The 15,820-nt window shown below is 65.7% G+C and overlaps 2 protein-coding genes across 2 annotated transcripts; both read left to right on the top strand.

Annotated features, from left to right (window-relative positions):
* The first annotated feature begins 495 nt into the window (after nucleotides 1-495).
* MRGBP (MRG domain binding protein) lies at nucleotides 496-5,139 on the top strand. Its single transcript, XM_047770688.1, has 5 exons — nucleotides 496-704; nucleotides 1,168-1,289; nucleotides 3,406-3,487; nucleotides 3,697-3,771; nucleotides 4,141-5,139. The coding sequence occupies exons 1-5, from the start codon at nucleotides 557-559 to the stop codon at nucleotides 4,326-4,328; spliced, it is 615 nt and encodes a 204-aa protein (XP_047626644.1). The 5' UTR covers nucleotides 496-556; the 3' UTR covers nucleotides 4,329-5,139.
* A 2,543-nt stretch (nucleotides 5,140-7,682) lies between these two features.
* OGFR (opioid growth factor receptor) lies at nucleotides 7,683-15,381 on the top strand. Its single transcript, XM_047770686.1, has 7 exons — nucleotides 7,683-7,900; nucleotides 9,929-9,997; nucleotides 10,557-10,635; nucleotides 11,503-11,581; nucleotides 12,499-12,565; nucleotides 13,065-13,213; nucleotides 13,722-15,381. The coding sequence occupies exons 1-7, from the start codon at nucleotides 7,751-7,753 to the stop codon at nucleotides 15,058-15,060; spliced, it is 1,932 nt and encodes a 643-aa protein (XP_047626642.1). The 5' UTR covers nucleotides 7,683-7,750; the 3' UTR covers nucleotides 15,061-15,381.
* The last annotated feature ends 439 nt before the right edge of the window (nucleotides 15,382-15,820 follow it).

Below are 15,820 nucleotides of genomic sequence, written 5' to 3'. Positions count from 1 at the left end.
GCCCGGGCCCCGCCCCTCCGTGGGGGGTTAACCCCGCCCCCTCCGCCCTGGGCCCTCCTGCCCGTTAGGCTGAGGCCGGCGGTCAAGGCGCGGGGCCCGGAGCCTCTGCCCCGGTGCGCGGGGGCCGCTCTGTTCCACACTCAGGCCAGAGGCCAGCCAGGGGCGTTTGAAGCCCTTGGAGCCACACTCGCGGGCATTGTCAGTTGCCTGTTCTTTTTCTTCCTAGCAGCTTTACTGAGGTGTAAATTGCAATTCCTCCATTTAAAGCGCACAGTTCTGCGGGGTTCACCCAGAGCTGTGCAGCCCTCGCCACAACTTAATTTAGGGCGTTTACATCCTCAGTCCCTCTCATCCTACGCAGGCTCCGACGGCGCTGCGCTGAGAGACCTGGCCGCCAGGGGGCGCCGCGACCCCGCCCTCAGCTGCGCCTGCGCCGACGCCGCGCGCGAACCCCAGAGCGAGCCCGCCGAGCGCGCTCCCGCCCCGCGAGTGCGCCTGCGCGGAGCCCGTGGCCGCGCCCGCTCCCGCCGGGGGCTCGTCGCTGGGCGGCCGGGCCATGGGGGAGGCCGAGGTGGGCGGCGGTGGCGCGGCGGGCGACAAGGGGCCCGGGGAGGCAGCCACCAGCCCGGCCGAGGAGACGGTCGTGTGGAGCCCCGAGGTGGAGGTGTGCCTCTTCCACGCCATGCTGGGCCACAAGCCCGTCGGTGAGCGGAGCGCCGCGCCGAGGCCGCGCACCCGCGTGGGGGCGGGGCGGCCGGCAACGGCCGGGGGCGCGCGCGCGCGCGGGGCGGGCGGGGCGGGGCCTCCGGCCCCTGCACCCCTGCAGACCCTGCCCCCACCTGCTCGCCCCTCCCCGGCCCGTTCCTTGCAGTCCCCTCCCCCGCTCGACTTTGCCCCCTCCCGCCCCCACCCCCCCCACGCCGGCCGACCCCTGCCTTCACCTGCACCCCTGCCCCCTTTGCTCCTCCCCCACTGACCCCTACCTCTTCCTCTCCCCCCTTCTACCTGCCACCTCCCCCACTCTACCCCCGCGCCCTCCAAGCACTGCCCCCGTCTCCCCCTGCTCCTTCTCCCCCTGCTCCTTCTCCCCTCTCTTCCCCTTGATCCCCACGTCTGTTCTCCAGCCTGCCTGTCTGTCCCCCACGGGCTGACCCTCTCCCCCTGCAGGTGTGAACCGGCACTTCCACATGATCTGCATCCGGGACAAGTTCAGCCAGAACATCGGCCGGCAAGTGCCCTCCAAGGTCATCTGGGACCACCTGAGCACCATGTACGACATGCAGGCACTGGTGAGCTGGCCCCCACCCTCCCCCAGACAGGTGGTGGCCGAGAGCCCCCTCCGTGCGCCTCCCTGCGTCTACACCAGGCCCTGTCCTCAGGGAACTTGACGTCTGGGCTGCCCCGCAGGGGACCAGTTGTTCAACAAGGTAGCTCTGAGCAGTTTTACGGAAGACACAAACCTAGTGGCGGTAGCTGGTTATCACATGGGACCTACTTGCGATTGAGGGGTCAGTTAGGACCTGGCCAGGAGACGACTGAGGAGCTGAGGCCTGTAGGAGGGGCTCTGAGGCCACTGTCAGTCTTACAGAAAGTCCCAGAGTGCTGTAGGCAGGGAGGTGGCAGGGCCTGAGTCATGTTAAGGTGACATTGGTGGCTGCTGGTAGAACCAAGCAGGCAGGGACCTGGGCCTCACAGAACCCCCCGTGAGCCATGTCGTTAGCGGGGCAGATGAACTAGGGGAACAGGGTGGCCAGAGAGCCCAGTGGCGTTCCCAGCAGAGGAGCGGCAGGTGTCAAGGCCCTGTGGCAGCAGGTGTTGGTGCATCAGAGGACGCAGAGGAGGCCAGGGTGTCTGGAGAGTGGGTGGGAGCCGGGTGGCAGGTGCCCGGTGAGGTGGGAGCCTGTGCTGGGTTAGGGAAGGCTCCATCTCCCCTCATGCCCCCAGGCGAGAGCTGGTGCATGTGGGCGACGGGGGCAGCAGACCCCCAGCCGTCTGGGTCCAGAAACCTCACTGCCATTCCCTCCCTTTGGCCTTGGGCATGTCACTCACATCTCGTCCTGGTGTAGGAAGGAGATAAAGGTGACCACTGTGTCCTGGGACCAGCGCCTGGCCTGCAGTAGGCATTCTAGAAACTCGAGAACTGGCCGCTGAACTAAACCAGGCCCACCCAAAGGGCCATGCCTGCTGGTCAGTGCCTTGCCCTCTGTGAGTTCCCGGGTTCCACAGCTTGACTGGGCTCGCATACCTGTCATACTGTGAGGTCACCTGGCCCCCAGGCACATCCTGAGCCCTGACTGCAGGCTGGACCCAGAGATCAGAGTGGCAGGGTCCCCGACCTGGGGGAGGCAGATGGTTCTTAGGCACGGTGCTGGCCCAGAGGATCCCATGGCTGTGACCCCAGCACAGGGCCCACGTGACACTCAGGGAACTGCAGCGGGGGCACCCAGGGCTTTCAGCCCAGGACCAGTGGCCCTTCTCTCTTTTCTTCGCACCCTAGCATGGCTGTGGGGCTGACGTCACGGTCACCTGGGGCCTTGAACCCCACCCACAAGGTGCCGTGGGCGCAGGAACCCTCGGGTTTTGAAGCTCCTCGATGCCTATCAGCACGTTTACGCGCTGACCGCCTGGTGATGAGCATGGCTCCCGAGTGTCTCCTGATCGCCCCCAACCCTGAGTCCCTCCTGCCAGCTCAGCTCTCCCTTCGTCCCGTGGGCTGCGTCTCCGCCGTCTCTGTCCGGTCCGGCAGGTGCGAGCTGCCAGCCGGGTGGAACACGCTGAGCATCCGCAGTGCCTGCTCCCCTGCACTCACCTGCTTCCCACCCCGGTGGCCCGCCCACATGGGTGGGACAGGAGCCCCATGGCCTTTCTGCAGGGTTGTCACGGCCCTCGGATCGCGTGCTCCCGGAGCCCGCACAGCCGGGCCAGGCCTGCGGGACAGCTGCAGCCTGATTCTGGCCCTGCAGGTGTGCCAGCAGACAGGGCACCCCGGCCTCATCTCAGGCGACAGTCAACCCAGAGTCTTCCCTCTCGTGACTGCTGCTGGTGGCTCGCACTGTGGTTTTGCCTTGTCTGGGTCCGTGTGACAAGCCCAGCCCCTCGTAAACCATAGAAGAGAAAGAAACGGCCTCGGCCCCTCCACCTGCCCACTGCAGCCTCGAGACCATTACCTGTGTTTGTTGTTTGCTCCTGAATTTAAAAGTCACGTTTAAGAGCTCCCTGGTGGCTCAGTGGGTTGGGGATCGGGTGTTGTCGCTGCAGTGGCTCGGGTTGCTGCTATGGCTCGGGTTTGATCCCTGGCTCAGGAGCTTGTGTGCGCCACAGATACAGCCATAGAAATCACATTTTCCTCTTTGTTTCTTTAAAAAACAAAACAAACAAACAAAAAAACGCCCTCTTTGCCGTCAGCATGAGTCTGAGATTCTTCCATTCCCAAACCCGGAGAGGAACTTCGTCCTTCCAGAAGAAATCATTCAGGAAGTCCGAGAAGGTGAGACTTGTTCGAGGGCAGTGGCCCAGGGGGAAGGTCGCGAGCCTCGGGGAGCCAGGCTCCCCGGCAGGGTGGTGCCCGGCCCCCCCGGGGCGGGAGGCCTCCTTGAGATGCGTCCTGGCGGTCGCCACCCGCCCGGGCCGCCTGGGTCGGGAGCGGCCCCTGGCCTGAGCCAGCGCGGGCTGCCAGCGCTGCCGTCTCCCCCGCAGGAAAAGTGACCGTCGAAGAGGAGATGAAGGAGGAGATGAAGGAAGACGTGGACCCTCACAACGGGGCCGACGACGGTAAGGCCGGGGCGCGCCCTCCCCAGGCCCCCGGGCACAGGGCGGCCCGGCCCCTGCACAGTCAGGTGGACGCGGGAGCGCAGGGCTCGGAGTGAGCTGGCGAGGGCTGCCCATCCGTCCAGGGAGAGCCCTGCGCGGCCAAGACCGCACAGACGGACCTCGTTCCCTGCGGGGCGGGCACGGGTATGGGCACGGGGCGGCACATCCTTGGGCCGCCGGACACGCCTCAGGCCACACGGGTGCCCACAGCGCAGGAGGAGTCTTGGGGGGTCAGTGTCGTGTGTGTAGCTATTGTCTTTTTTAACCGAGCAGGAAGATGAAATAAAATTTTGGATATTCTGTTTTCAGCCAAATGATTTTGTCTCCCAGTTTTTTCATCTTCAGGAAGCTTGGGGAAGTCCGCAGAAAAGTCCAGCAAAGACAAAGACAAGAGCAACTCAGACTTGGGGTCCAAAGAGGGGTCGGACAAGCGGAAGCGCAGCCGGGTCACCGACAAAGTCCTGACCGCCAACAGCAACCCCTCCAGCCCCAGCGCAGCCAAGCGGCGCCGGACGTAGACGCTTGCAGTGGCGGCCGCCATGGTCACCAGGCAGTCAGCGGGCAGATGCCACCGGCCCCGCTGCCCGCCTTCAGGTACCAGAGGCTCCCAAGGTGCCGCTCAGACCATCGGGGCTGGGCTGGCCCGCGTCGACCAAGACGGGCCACGCTCAGAGCTGAGAGCCGAGAGGTGAGCCCAGGCCGTGTCGTCTGGGCACGTGGCTCCCAGGGCGTCAGCTTAGCTGCACCGGTGGCCCAGCGTTGGAACGAGCCTGAGGACCAGGCTGCGTGGGCAGGGAGCAGGGCTGGCAGGAGAGGCCTGGCACGGCAAGCAGTAAACACCCTGGGCTTCCCGTCTGTCCATCTGTCCGCCCGTCAGGCGCCCTCTCGACGGGCTGCGGCCTCAGGAGCGCGCCAGGCCTCAGGCGATGGCCCCTCCACCACCCGAGAGACTGAGAACTGAGTATTCTGCCTCATCCACTTGTACTGTAACGGTGTATATAATTCGGTTGGGATTTCGCTATTTAATTTTTAAGAAGCCTATTTTACTAGTGTTTTATATGAAAAAAATACTGCGAAGTTAAATCCGTGTTGTATTTTTTCCGAGAGGTTTTGTCTTAAGGTGATGATTACTGAGCTAACTTTTTGCTCAGTTTTTATATGCCAGACACAGAGAATTTGTAGCGGTTATTTTTGTATTATCGAGCAACTTGCAAACAGACCAAATGAGTGAGTGGAGGGAGGCAGGACTGTGGGCCCTGCAGCCTGGGCCCCGGGCGGGCTGAAGTGCACTTGCTTTTGACGGAGGGACATTAAAACACACAAAAGCAACCTGGCCGTCCTGTGATTTTGATACCAAACTAAGCTAACGTTTCCTCCAATGGGAAGTTTTCTGTTTTTCAAGATTTGTAGCTGAAGCTACTCTCTGAGTCACCGATACAATGTATAGACAAGCCAGGAGCAGGTCTCGCGTCGTTACGTTGTTATTACGTTGTTACCTGTGAGCGGCATTTGGGTACAGGAGGCAGAGGGAGGGAGGTCGGGAGGGAGGCTGTCGGAGGCAGAGCTGGTGCCTGGTTCCCAGAGCTGGCTCTTCCCGCGGAGCGGACCTTCCAAGCGACAGAGGAGACGCTCGCCCACATCTGGACAAGCCCGGAGGAGTCTCCGTGCTGCCTGCCGCCACCATCAGGAGACTGGCCACCCCAGGCCTTGCGCGCACGGCTAGCATTCTGCTTCCCAGCAGGGCCGATGCTTATCGCAGCGCAGCGTCTGGTGTCAGGGGGGTCTGCCGCACCCCGCCACCGTGCTGGAACCTGGGCAGAAGCTGGTGCCACGCCTGCTTGGGGGCCCTGTGGGCGGGTCTCCAGCAGAGGAGCCACACCCCCACCGAGGTGACGTCCCTTGGGAGGGAGGAGCTGGACCCTGACCAGGTGCAGCTGCGTGTGACTCACTTGTGACGCTGCAGCCAGGCAGAGTCTGAGAATAGCCCCCGTGGAAAGGGGGCCCCGGCCCTGGCAGCAGAGGGAAGGCCCAGCATCTCCTACGCTGTCTGCTCATGGGTTTTCAGGAGGCAGAGGCTGGGTGGCACCTGCCCACCCAGGTGCTCTCAGAGCTGCCCAACCCTGGAGGGCGCCCCCAGCACCCATCAGCATCCGTCAGAGGCTCCCAGCCCCGCAAAAGGCCCAGCCAGGGTCTCTGAGGCCAGGCCTGTGGCTGCAGTCTGCAGTGGGCCAGCCCCACCTGAGGCCCGGTGGCTGCTCTGTCGCGTGCTCCTCCAGAAACCTCCTTGGCCATGGGAGGAGGGCGATTTGCAGAAATGCCAGAGCCCCAGGCCTCCTGCGGAGTCACAACTGTCCTTCTGGAAAGTCATCCAGCAAGACGGTACCTGGAGCGGTGACGCCGGTGGATGGGCCTGCAACGGCTCGGCACCAGCACCAAGAAAGGCCAAGATCACAAGGTTCTGTTCAGCTCTGGGCTGTCACCGCCCCACAGCTCAAGGAATGTCACATCCCCAGGCAGACGCAGGCTGAGCTCGGGGAGGGGAGTCCACGTCCCCGGCGGCTGGACTGGGCCTTCGCCTTCTCACCTCAGCCCCCACAGGCTGCTCGCCCAGCAGTTATCTTGTCCAAATCTGAAAGCCAGAGCGGGGTTTTAGCTCAATGCAAACGGCCGTGTGGTAGTTACAGGAGACGAGTTTTACCCGAGGGGCCACTCCCAATTTTCCCTTCAAGCGGTGGGTCACCAACTTCGCCGGAGCTGCCGCTGCCACCCAGCAGGTGTCCAAGGCAGAGGGTGAGGGAGGGACCCACAGTCACTGGGAAGCGCGGCTGAGTGATCTGTCCAACGTGTGCCCAATCCAGCCTCCCCCGGCCACGGCCCAGCCACAGAGACGCCCCCCCTGGGAGGCGGTTAACAGCCTCAGTCTGCGTTGAATGACCCCGGGGGTTCACCCTGGACACTTGGGCCTCTGGGTGTGTGGGGCTCCTGGGAAGCACAGCAGCACCTGGCCTTTCCTGTAACCCTTAGAAGGCCGCTCGGGGCCAGGAGGCCAGGCCCTGAGGACCTGGCCCTAGGGGCTGCTCAGTACTGGAGAGACAGCCTCCTGCGGGCCTCGAAGAAGCGACTGACCGGTGTGAGCCTTTGGAGGGACACAGGGGTCTCCGTCCTGCTGCAGCAGCAAGATGGGCTCAGAGGGTCACTCCCCAAAGGAAATGTGGGGAGACTGCAGCCCCGAGGGCATGCTGGGAACAACGGCCACCCACTCAGGTAGGGTACCCTCATAGGACAACCTCCAGGGGGCCACGCATCAGGGGCCCTCCTCCCCGAGGTCATCCTGAGGGGGCACCGCAGTGCAAATGGAATCCTCCAGAAGTGCGTCCTGGGGGAAGGGGTGTGCTGGGGGTTCTCTGGGTGCCAGAGGGCAGTCTGGGCTACATTCTTCTGGGGAGAGATCTTGGGGGGTTGGGTTCTTCCAGGCGATGGTTCTGGAATCTGGGGGGGGGGTGGCAGAAATCTCTAGGGTGGGGATCTTGGGGCGGAGAGGTGTCCCCCAGGGAACCTTCCGGGCTGGGGGGAAAGGAAGAGGGGTTTGCAGCTTGCTGGCCTTGTGGGGGGCACTCTCCCAGGGGACAGGGCTATTCTGGGGGAAGCTCGGGGAGCATCCGGCGGGAGGGGCGAGCATCTCCGGCAGGCGTTTCTCTGCAAAGGGAAATTCTCGGAGGGGCCTGTCATCCCGGGGGGACAGCCTTCCGGGGACATCCTGGGGGCCGGCGTCCCCCCGCCCCGCCCCGGCGGGGCAGTGGGAGGCCGCAGCCCCGGGCCCGCCTCCGGCCCGCCCCCGGCCCGCCCCCGCGCTTCCTCCCTCTTTCACTTTCGCTTCCGCCAGAGCGGGTCCCGCCGCCGCAGCCGCCGCAGCCGCCGCCGCCGCCGCCGCCGCCGGAGCATGGAGGACCCAGACTGCGACTCGACCTGGGAGGACGACGAGGAGGACGGCGAGGGCCCGTTTTCCAGGGCCGATGAGGGCGGCGAGGCCAGAGCTCCGGGGACCGCGAGGGCCGAGGCCGAGGAGACCCTGCGGTTCTGCATGCCCCAGGTGCCGCCCCCGCGCGCTGGGGACCCCGCGCCCCTGGGCAGGCCGCGGTGAAGCAGGGAACCAGGCCCTGCTCCGGGAAGGCCGTACCCCCGGGGCGGGGTGCCAGGGCACCCCTCGGAGACCCGGCTCCGGGCCTGGCACTGCATCGCCAGCTACTGCCCCGTCCCTGGCCGTGATCCCCACGACGCCCTGAGATGGGCCCCCCACCCGCTCTCCCGCGTGCGGTCCCCCACCAGGGCACCCTGCCGGGATCCAGGGCCACCGCCGGACCGTGCCCCCAGGACCAGAGCTGCATGATGACACTTCCTCAGGGGATGGATGGCCAGGGCGCATCCCTGACTCCTCTCCCTGCCACATCGCACCCTCCGGCCCTTGGCCCTGTCCTCTGAGTAGTAGATCCCGGCCCTCAGCCCCGCCACCCCCACTGCTCCCCAGCCTCTCTCTCCTGCTGCTCCCTGCCCCCACCCTGGCGCAGCTCAGGGAGCACTTCCCTCTCCCCCACTGCCTCGGCTCCAGCCTCGCCCAGGCCACCAGCCCCCAGTCTGCCCCATCCCGGCTGACTCTGCCGGCGCAGCACCCACCCACCCTGGCTGGGCTGGCCTCACGTCTTGGAGGTGGCCTTGGAGGATCTGTTTACGTGGCCCTGAGCCAGGGCGGTCAGCTGTGCCCACTGGTTATTTGCGGTCACCACCGGACCGCTGGTCACTTGTCCCTACCAGCATTTACTTCTGTCACCCCTGGTTACTTGTCATGACTAACTGTGGTTACCCGTCATTACCCGTGGTTACTTGCGCTCACTGGGTGGCCCATTCCTGGGGGGGTGCCATTGCTCCAGCTGGGGCTCCAGGTGACAGGGAGGGCCAGAGTGAGCGCTGTCACCATGTGCACCACTCGCTTTGGGATGAGGGTGACTTGGCACCATGTCTAAGGAGCTTCGAGTCCCAGCCCGTGGCCCCGGGACGGATGCTCGCTCTCTGTAGCAGACGAGAGCCCTGGCTTTCGGCTTTCTCTCTGGGTCTTGGGTCTTGGCATGATCACCAAGAGGGACGTCCAGGGGCTCCAGGTCACCAAGAGGGACGTCCAGGGGCTCAGGGCTGGCCGGGAAGGCCAGTGGCCTCGGCACATGCGCAGTGGTTCAGGCAGGCACACGTTCCTCGGGAAGGTAGGCTGGGCAGTGGTCGGGTCACAGCCTGGAGTCAGAGGGCAGGAATCTGGCTCTTAGCCCAGCGGATGCCCACCGGGCGTGGCCAGTAGGTGAGGAGCCGGTAGTCCCACACTCCATGTTCCTAAAGGAGCTTCTGGCCACTTTCTTCCCTGTCTCCCTCCCGCTGTGGCCTCTGTCCCTTCCCCAAGTCCCAACTCCCTCCTCTCCCCCCGCCACCCCACGCTGGGTCCTGATGCAGCTCCTTGGTGCCTGGTGCTGTGCAGGGCCCGTGGGGCTGGCCCTGCTCCGAGCTACGTGTATGGCCGGGGTCTGGTCAGGACCCATTCTCTTGAGCCAACCCAGGGACAAGCCTGACTGGCTCCAGGGAGGCGGAGAAGTGGAAACTGGCCGAGACGGGAGTGGGGGCCGCTGCTGCGGAGTTTTGGTGTCATGCGCTGTGCATTGGCCAAACTGGCACCTGGCTGAGGAACCCCCGCCCATGGGAAACACCTGGGGCCCCTCCTGGGGCTCTAGGTGGCAAGGCCACTGCCCTTAGGGACACAGCCTGGTGATGACAACTTAGTATGGCGCAAGGAGGACCTGCTGGGGAAGGTGGGCTTCCCAGAGGGAGGTCCTGGGGCGTGATGCCAGTAGGGGAGCCAGCAAACGTGGGAGGAAGTGAAGCTGGAGTTAGAGGTTGTACCCCAAGAATGCACGATGGCCCGTGGGTCCTGAGGGCTGGAGTGGGCAGCAGGGGGCCGGCCTCTCCAGCTAGTCTGGCCCCCTGTGGCTTTGCTGACAGCTGGCCCAGGTCCTTGCCTCCCTCGGCAGGATGGGGGCTGCCTCCAGGAGTGGGGAGGGTCTCATCCAGTCTCTCTCCCCAGGTCAAGGTGACCGGGTCTCGAAACTGGCGAGCCGCGCGGGACACGCGCCGGTACCGGCACCACTACCCGGTACGTGGCTGCCTGCCGCGCCCTTGCCCTCTGCCGCCCCCAGGCCCACATCCTCCCCTCGGGTAGTATCCCGTCAGCCCCTCTGCTCAGGCAATGCCCATGTCCTGCCGGAAGCCTCACCTGGGCCTGCTGCTCCTTCCCTCATCTCAGGGTGACGGCAGGGCATCCTAACTCCCACCTTGGCCCTGACCTTCAAAACTTGCGATGGCGCCAGCTGGCAGCTCGTCCTCGGGAGGCCAGCATCACCCTCAGCTCCCGCCCTCTGCACCCAGTGGTCTCAGGCACCCCTGGGCTGTCTTTGGGGTGAAGAGGAAGGGGCCCTCCCAGCCCCAGAGGAGGGGGGTGTGTACTGGTAGTTGGAGGTGGCTGCTGTCCCCTAAGTATGGAGGCGGGGCCCGGCCTGGGCACCCGGGGTCTTCGGCAGGCTTCAGGATATCCGGAGGTTCGAGGGCCCGGAGCGGACACCCTCCCTGAACCCCAGAAAGGCTTTCATGTGAGGAGCCCTGGGGGACAGCATGTTTCTTACTGTCCTGACTGACGCTTCTCTCTGGCTCCTCAGGACTTGGTAGAACCAGATGGCAATGGTGACATGCCAAACCTGAGTTTCTACAAAAACGAGATGGCCTTCCTGCCCAACGGTGTGTTCCTGCCTGGCTGTCAGCAGCTCCCTCCGGGGGCGGGGGGGGGGCCTCCACTCCACCTGGGGCCGTGGGACCTGTCTGGACATGTGACTTTCAGATCGCTCCACAGCTCCCTCTGGAAGCTCCCGAGGGGCCATCGGGGCCCCAACCCTTGGCCTGGACCCAGTGGCCAACGTGCCCTGGAGGGCCAGGAGTGACTAGCAGTGGCTTTGCAGGCCCCACGGTCCCTGGCACAGAGAATGACTCGCCTCCCGCCGTGGTAGGAAAGCCACATAGGAAACTAACAGGAAAGAACAGTTTTTAGGGATTTAAGTGGTTGGGGAAATTTTGAATTATGATAGCATCTTGTGATTTGTGAAGATCATTTGAAATTCGAATTCTGTAAGCGAGGTTTTACGGGAACACCCACGTCGGGTCACTTTACGTGTTCCATGGCTGCTTTCCCGCCACAGCGCCACACGGCCTCAGATATCCCCCCTGGTCCTTTGCAGGAACACAGGCTGCCCTATGGGAGACCAGGTTGCAGGTTCTGTTGGAGGGCAGAGTTCTGGCCCGCAGGCTGCAGTTTAGGGGTGTGGCTAGTCCCCCGCCCCCCAGAGACAGGTGCAGGTCAGGGACACTTGTCCTTATCCGCACCCTCCCGCCCAGAGCACCCAGCGTGCCTGCCCGCCCGGCTCTGCCCTCAGTCGGCAACAAGGGCCGACTCTCCAGACTGCCTTGGAGAAGGCGCGAGTTGGGGTAAAGTCACATAGTGTGTGCGCACCCCAAGCTGCCAAGCCCCAGGGCTTGGCGTAGACGCCCCAGAGAGGGGCCGGGGCGTGGCCGCAGCCCCGCTGACTTGTTCCGTCCCCGCGCGCCTCGCAGGCTGTTTCATTGAGGACCTTCTTAAGAACTGGAAGGAGGACTACGACCTGCTGGAGGACAATCACACCTACATCCAGTGGTGAGTGGGCGCGGCCGGCGGGGCGGGGCTGGGGGGAGGCGCTCCGGGCCCCGCCCAGGCCCCAGCCGGCCCCGCCTCTCCCGGCGCGGAGCTTCCTGCGCAGGCGCACTGCCCTCGGCGTCCCGGCTGGGCGCCGCGGGCCGCGCAGTCTGGGCTCTTCGGGTGTAGTCGCCTCGGCTGCTGGAAGTGAAAGCGGCCTTGGGGAGCGGAAAGAGCCCCAGGCCAGCTGGCTTGCTGGCGGCCCGGGTGCGGCGTCGGTGCAGGAGGCCGCTCTGCCCCAAGGGCGGGGTCGTTAGGACGGTGCCCCCCTCAAAGTCCTTTGAGGACCAACTCGCAGGGGGCCTCCCTGGGGCACAGGGTCTCGCAGGGTGGTAACTTCGCAGCATGGATGGTGGGAGGAAAAGAAGGTGAAAATAAAGAGGAACGTGGGGGAGTTCCCGTCGTGGCGCAGTGGTTAACGAACCCGACTGGGAACCATGAGGTTGCGGGTTCGGTCCCTGCCCTTGCTCAGTGGGTTAACGATCCGGCGTTGCCGTGAGCTGTGGCGTAGGTCGCAGACGCGGCTCGGATCCCGCGTTGCTGTGGCTCTGGCGTAGGCCGGTGGCTACAGCTCCGATTCAACCCCTAGCCTGGGAACCTCCATATGCCGCGGGAGCGGCCCAAAGAAATAGCAAAAAGCCAAAAAAAAAAAGGAACGTGGGGCCTCACCCTGCAAGCCTCACCTTTGCTGCTGCGCACCCGCTGGGACCCCGCTAGGTGCTCCTGATCTGGGTGCTCGACCCGGGCACCTCCTTGGAGCTCTTCCGCCCTCACCCCCTGGCTCTACGGGCTCCCCTAAGCCCACAGCACGCACGAGCCGAGGGGTTGAGAGCCCACGTCTGCCACTGATGGGGTCTGTGCCGTCCCTTCTGTCGCAGGCTGTTTCCTCTGCGGGAGCCAGGGGTGAACTGGCACGCCAAGCCCCTGACACTCCAAGAGGTCGAGGTGAGCTCTGAAGGCGGGAGGCCGCCGCCCGGGGAGGGTCACTGCCGCCCTCGGGTGTTTGTGTGCCCCTTTGGGAGCTGCCTGAGGTGCAGCCTCTGGAGGAGCCCCCCCCCCCGCAGTGTAATTATCTTCCCTCCCAGGTAGGCCTCATCTCTGGCCCCCAGTGCTCCTTGCAGTCTTCCAGAGAAATCCAGTTGCAAGGGTTGCTCATGTCCAGGGCAGGGGCCACAAGTGGAGTCAGAGTAACGGGGCTTTGCAGGGGTCAGCCCTGGTTTGGGCTGGTCAGGGGTGCCTGAAGGTCGGGGGCGCCCAGGAGGGGCTCCAGGAGCCGAGGAGCATGAGAAGGAGCAAAGCCAGGGCACCGAGCTGACCGGTGCCTGGGGCAGCGCGGCATCCCTGGGCCCCGGAACGTGCCCCGACAGCCTAGGGGGCGGGGCGAATGGGGCCAGAGGGAGGTGCTGGCGGCTGAGCTCTCCGCTGCCCTCGGGGTGTCCCCCAGGCCTTTAAAAGCTCCCCGGAGGTCAAGGAGCGCTTGGTCCGGGCCTACGAGCTCATGCTGGGCTTCTACGGGATCCAGCTCAAGGACCGGAAGACAGGCCGGGTGTGCCGAGCACAGAACTACCAGAAACGCTTCCAGAACCTCAACTGGTGAGGCCGCCCCTCCCGCCCGGGCCCGCACCCCCGCAGCCTAGGTGGGGAGGCGGCCTGCTTGGGCGCTTGCCGGAGGCTCTAGGCAGCCTCCTTGCTTGCGGGGCAGAACTAAAGAACATGGCTCTGGAGGCTGCTGGCTTCTGGGCTGTGCCCTCCTGCCCGCGTGGGCGTGGGTCAGGTTGCCGCTGGCCCTCTGTCCCAGTGTCCCTAAGCCTCATATCCAGTCGGAGCTAAGGCCCCCGTGCTGGGGCCCCCTCCTGCTGTGGCAGGGGCTGGTCCCTGGGACCAAGGAGGCAGTCATCCTGCTGGAGGTCCCTCCCCCGCACGGCCTACACCCGCGGCGTCTTCCTGGGAACTGGGGCGGGGCCCTGAAGGGTGGGCGAGGCTGGGCCAGAACCAGACCCGTGGCCCCAGCGTCTCTGCAGGTGGACTTCAGGCTCTTGGGGCGGGGGCGGGGGGTCGTGGGCTGAGCGCACCCCGCCAGCGCCCCTCTGTGTCCCGCCAGGCACAGCCACAACAACCTCCGCATCACGCGCATGCTCAAGTCTCTGGGTGAGCTGGGCCTGGAGCACTTCCAGGTGCCCCTGACCCGCTTCTTCCTGGAGGAGACGCTGGTGCGCCGGGAGCTGCCGGGCGTGCGGCAGAGCGCCCTGGACTACTTCGTGTTCACCGTGCGCTGCCGGCACCAGCGCCGCGAGCTGCTGTACTTCGCCTGGGAGCACTTCCGGCCCCGCTGCAGGTTCGTCTGGGCGCCACTGGAGAAGCTGCAGAAGTTCAGGCCCTGCTCTCCGCCCTGCTCGCCCCGGACCGGCCCACGGTGGGCCGCCAAGCGGGAGAAGGGCCCTCAGGACCCCGTCCTCGAGGCCAGCGCCCCAGGGCAGACCTGCGGGCCAGGGAGGGGCGAGGAGGGGGACCGCGAGCTTGAGGGTCCCCCGCCGCCCAGCCCAGAGCCCCAGGAGGCGGACGCCTTGGAGAGGGACCCGGGCGATGAGGCGGGTGGGGAGCAGGGGCCCGCGTCTCCAAACCCCAAGGAGAGCAAGAAGAGGAAGCTGGAGGCGAGCCTGCGGGAGCGGGCGCCGGGGGAGCCGGGCCCGAGCGCCCTCGAGGTGGAGAAGATCGCTCTGAACCTGGAAGGCTGCGCCCTCAGCCAGGGCGGCCTCAGCGATGGGCCCCCGGAGGCGGGCAGCCGGGCCCCGGGGGAGGCCGCGCAGCCCTGCCCCCAGCCCCCCGGGACCAAGGTGGCCGATGAGGTGAGGAAGCGAAGGAAGGTGGACCAGGGTGCCAGGGATGGCGCCGGGGTGGCTGCCACCCAGCCCCCTGCCCCGTCAGGGTGCCCAGAGGCCAAGGAGGGCCAGAGTGAGATCAAAGAGGAAGCAGAAGGCCAGGCAGAGCCAGAGCAGGGTGCCCCTCGGAGCCCAGCCGCTGCTGCGGAGCCCGCAGGGGAGGGAGAACCCGCGGGGGAGCAGGGGGAACCCACAGAGGGCCAGGGGGAACCCGAGGGGGAGCAGAGGGAACCCACTGAGGAGGAGGAGGGGGAGCAGAGGGAACCCGCTGAGGAGAAGGGGGAACCTGCGGGGCAGGGGGAACCCGTGGGGCAGGGGGAACCCACCAAGGAGAAGGGGGAACCCGCCGTGGGGCAGGGAGAACCCGTGGGGCAGGGGGAACCCGCTGAGGGGCAGGGGGAACCCGCCGTGGGGCAGGGGGAACCCGCCGAGGGGCAGGGAGAACCCGTGGGGAAGGGGGAACCTGCTGCGGGGCAGGGGGAACCCGCCGAGGAGAAGCTGGTGGATGGGAGGGCGGAGGCCTCAGGGACGGAGCCTTGTGGTGAACCCGGGACGCCTTAAGGGATGGGATGCTGGCTGCTTGGGCCTCAGGCCTGGGCCACGTCGCTGGCTGTTCTCAGTGCCCAGCTCTGCTGGCCTCGCCCTCGTGGTCAGTGGTCACTGCAGTGGACACTACAGCTGCCGGGAGGACAGACCCCACCCTCGAAGAAGACCAAGGACTGCAGAACCCTTACCTCCGCCCCGCCTCCTCGCATCTCCTTCCTCCGGCCGTCGTCGGCCTCATCTCTGTAAACTGGCCCTTGAGAGTCAGGGGGTGGCAGCGGGGGCTCGTTTTCTTAGTCTGGTGCCCGGGCCTTTTCTGAATAAACTCACTTGACTTTGCGTGTTGGGGCACTTCCTGACGCTGGCCGTTCTACATCTGCACCAGAGGAGGTGCCGTCGAGGCTCCCCTGGTGTCTGGGCAGGGGGCTAGGGGCTGGGGGCTGGGACCCGCCCCAAACCCTGAGGGTTAGCGCCTGTCCTGTGGGAGGGGGACTGGACATCCCTGGGGAGGGAGAGCCCCTGCGTTCCCTTCCACCAGTGCTGGCGGGGGAGGGGTCCCTGCCCTTGGCTGCAGCTCACCTCCCCCACCTGGCTGGCTGGGAGTGGGACCCCAGGCACCTGAGCTCGGGTCTGGCTCAGTGACGGCGCTGGGGTAGGGGTGGGGGTCCAACCTTGAGTCTCCCCAGCAAGTCCAGTGGCCCCAGTGGGCGGTGTCCTCTCCAGACCCTTATGGGGCTCCGGTTCGGGTGGAGAAGCGGGGAGCCGGAGTAAGAAGCAG

Source organism: Phacochoerus africanus, chromosome 3 (assembly GCF_016906955.1).
Source record: "Phacochoerus africanus isolate WHEZ1 chromosome 3, ROS_Pafr_v1, whole genome shotgun sequence".
Lineage (NCBI taxonomy): Eukaryota > Metazoa > Chordata > Mammalia > Artiodactyla > Suidae > Phacochoerus > Phacochoerus africanus.
The sequence above is the reverse complement of the archived record's forward strand: the minus strand, read 5'-3'. Positions and strand labels throughout refer to the sequence as shown.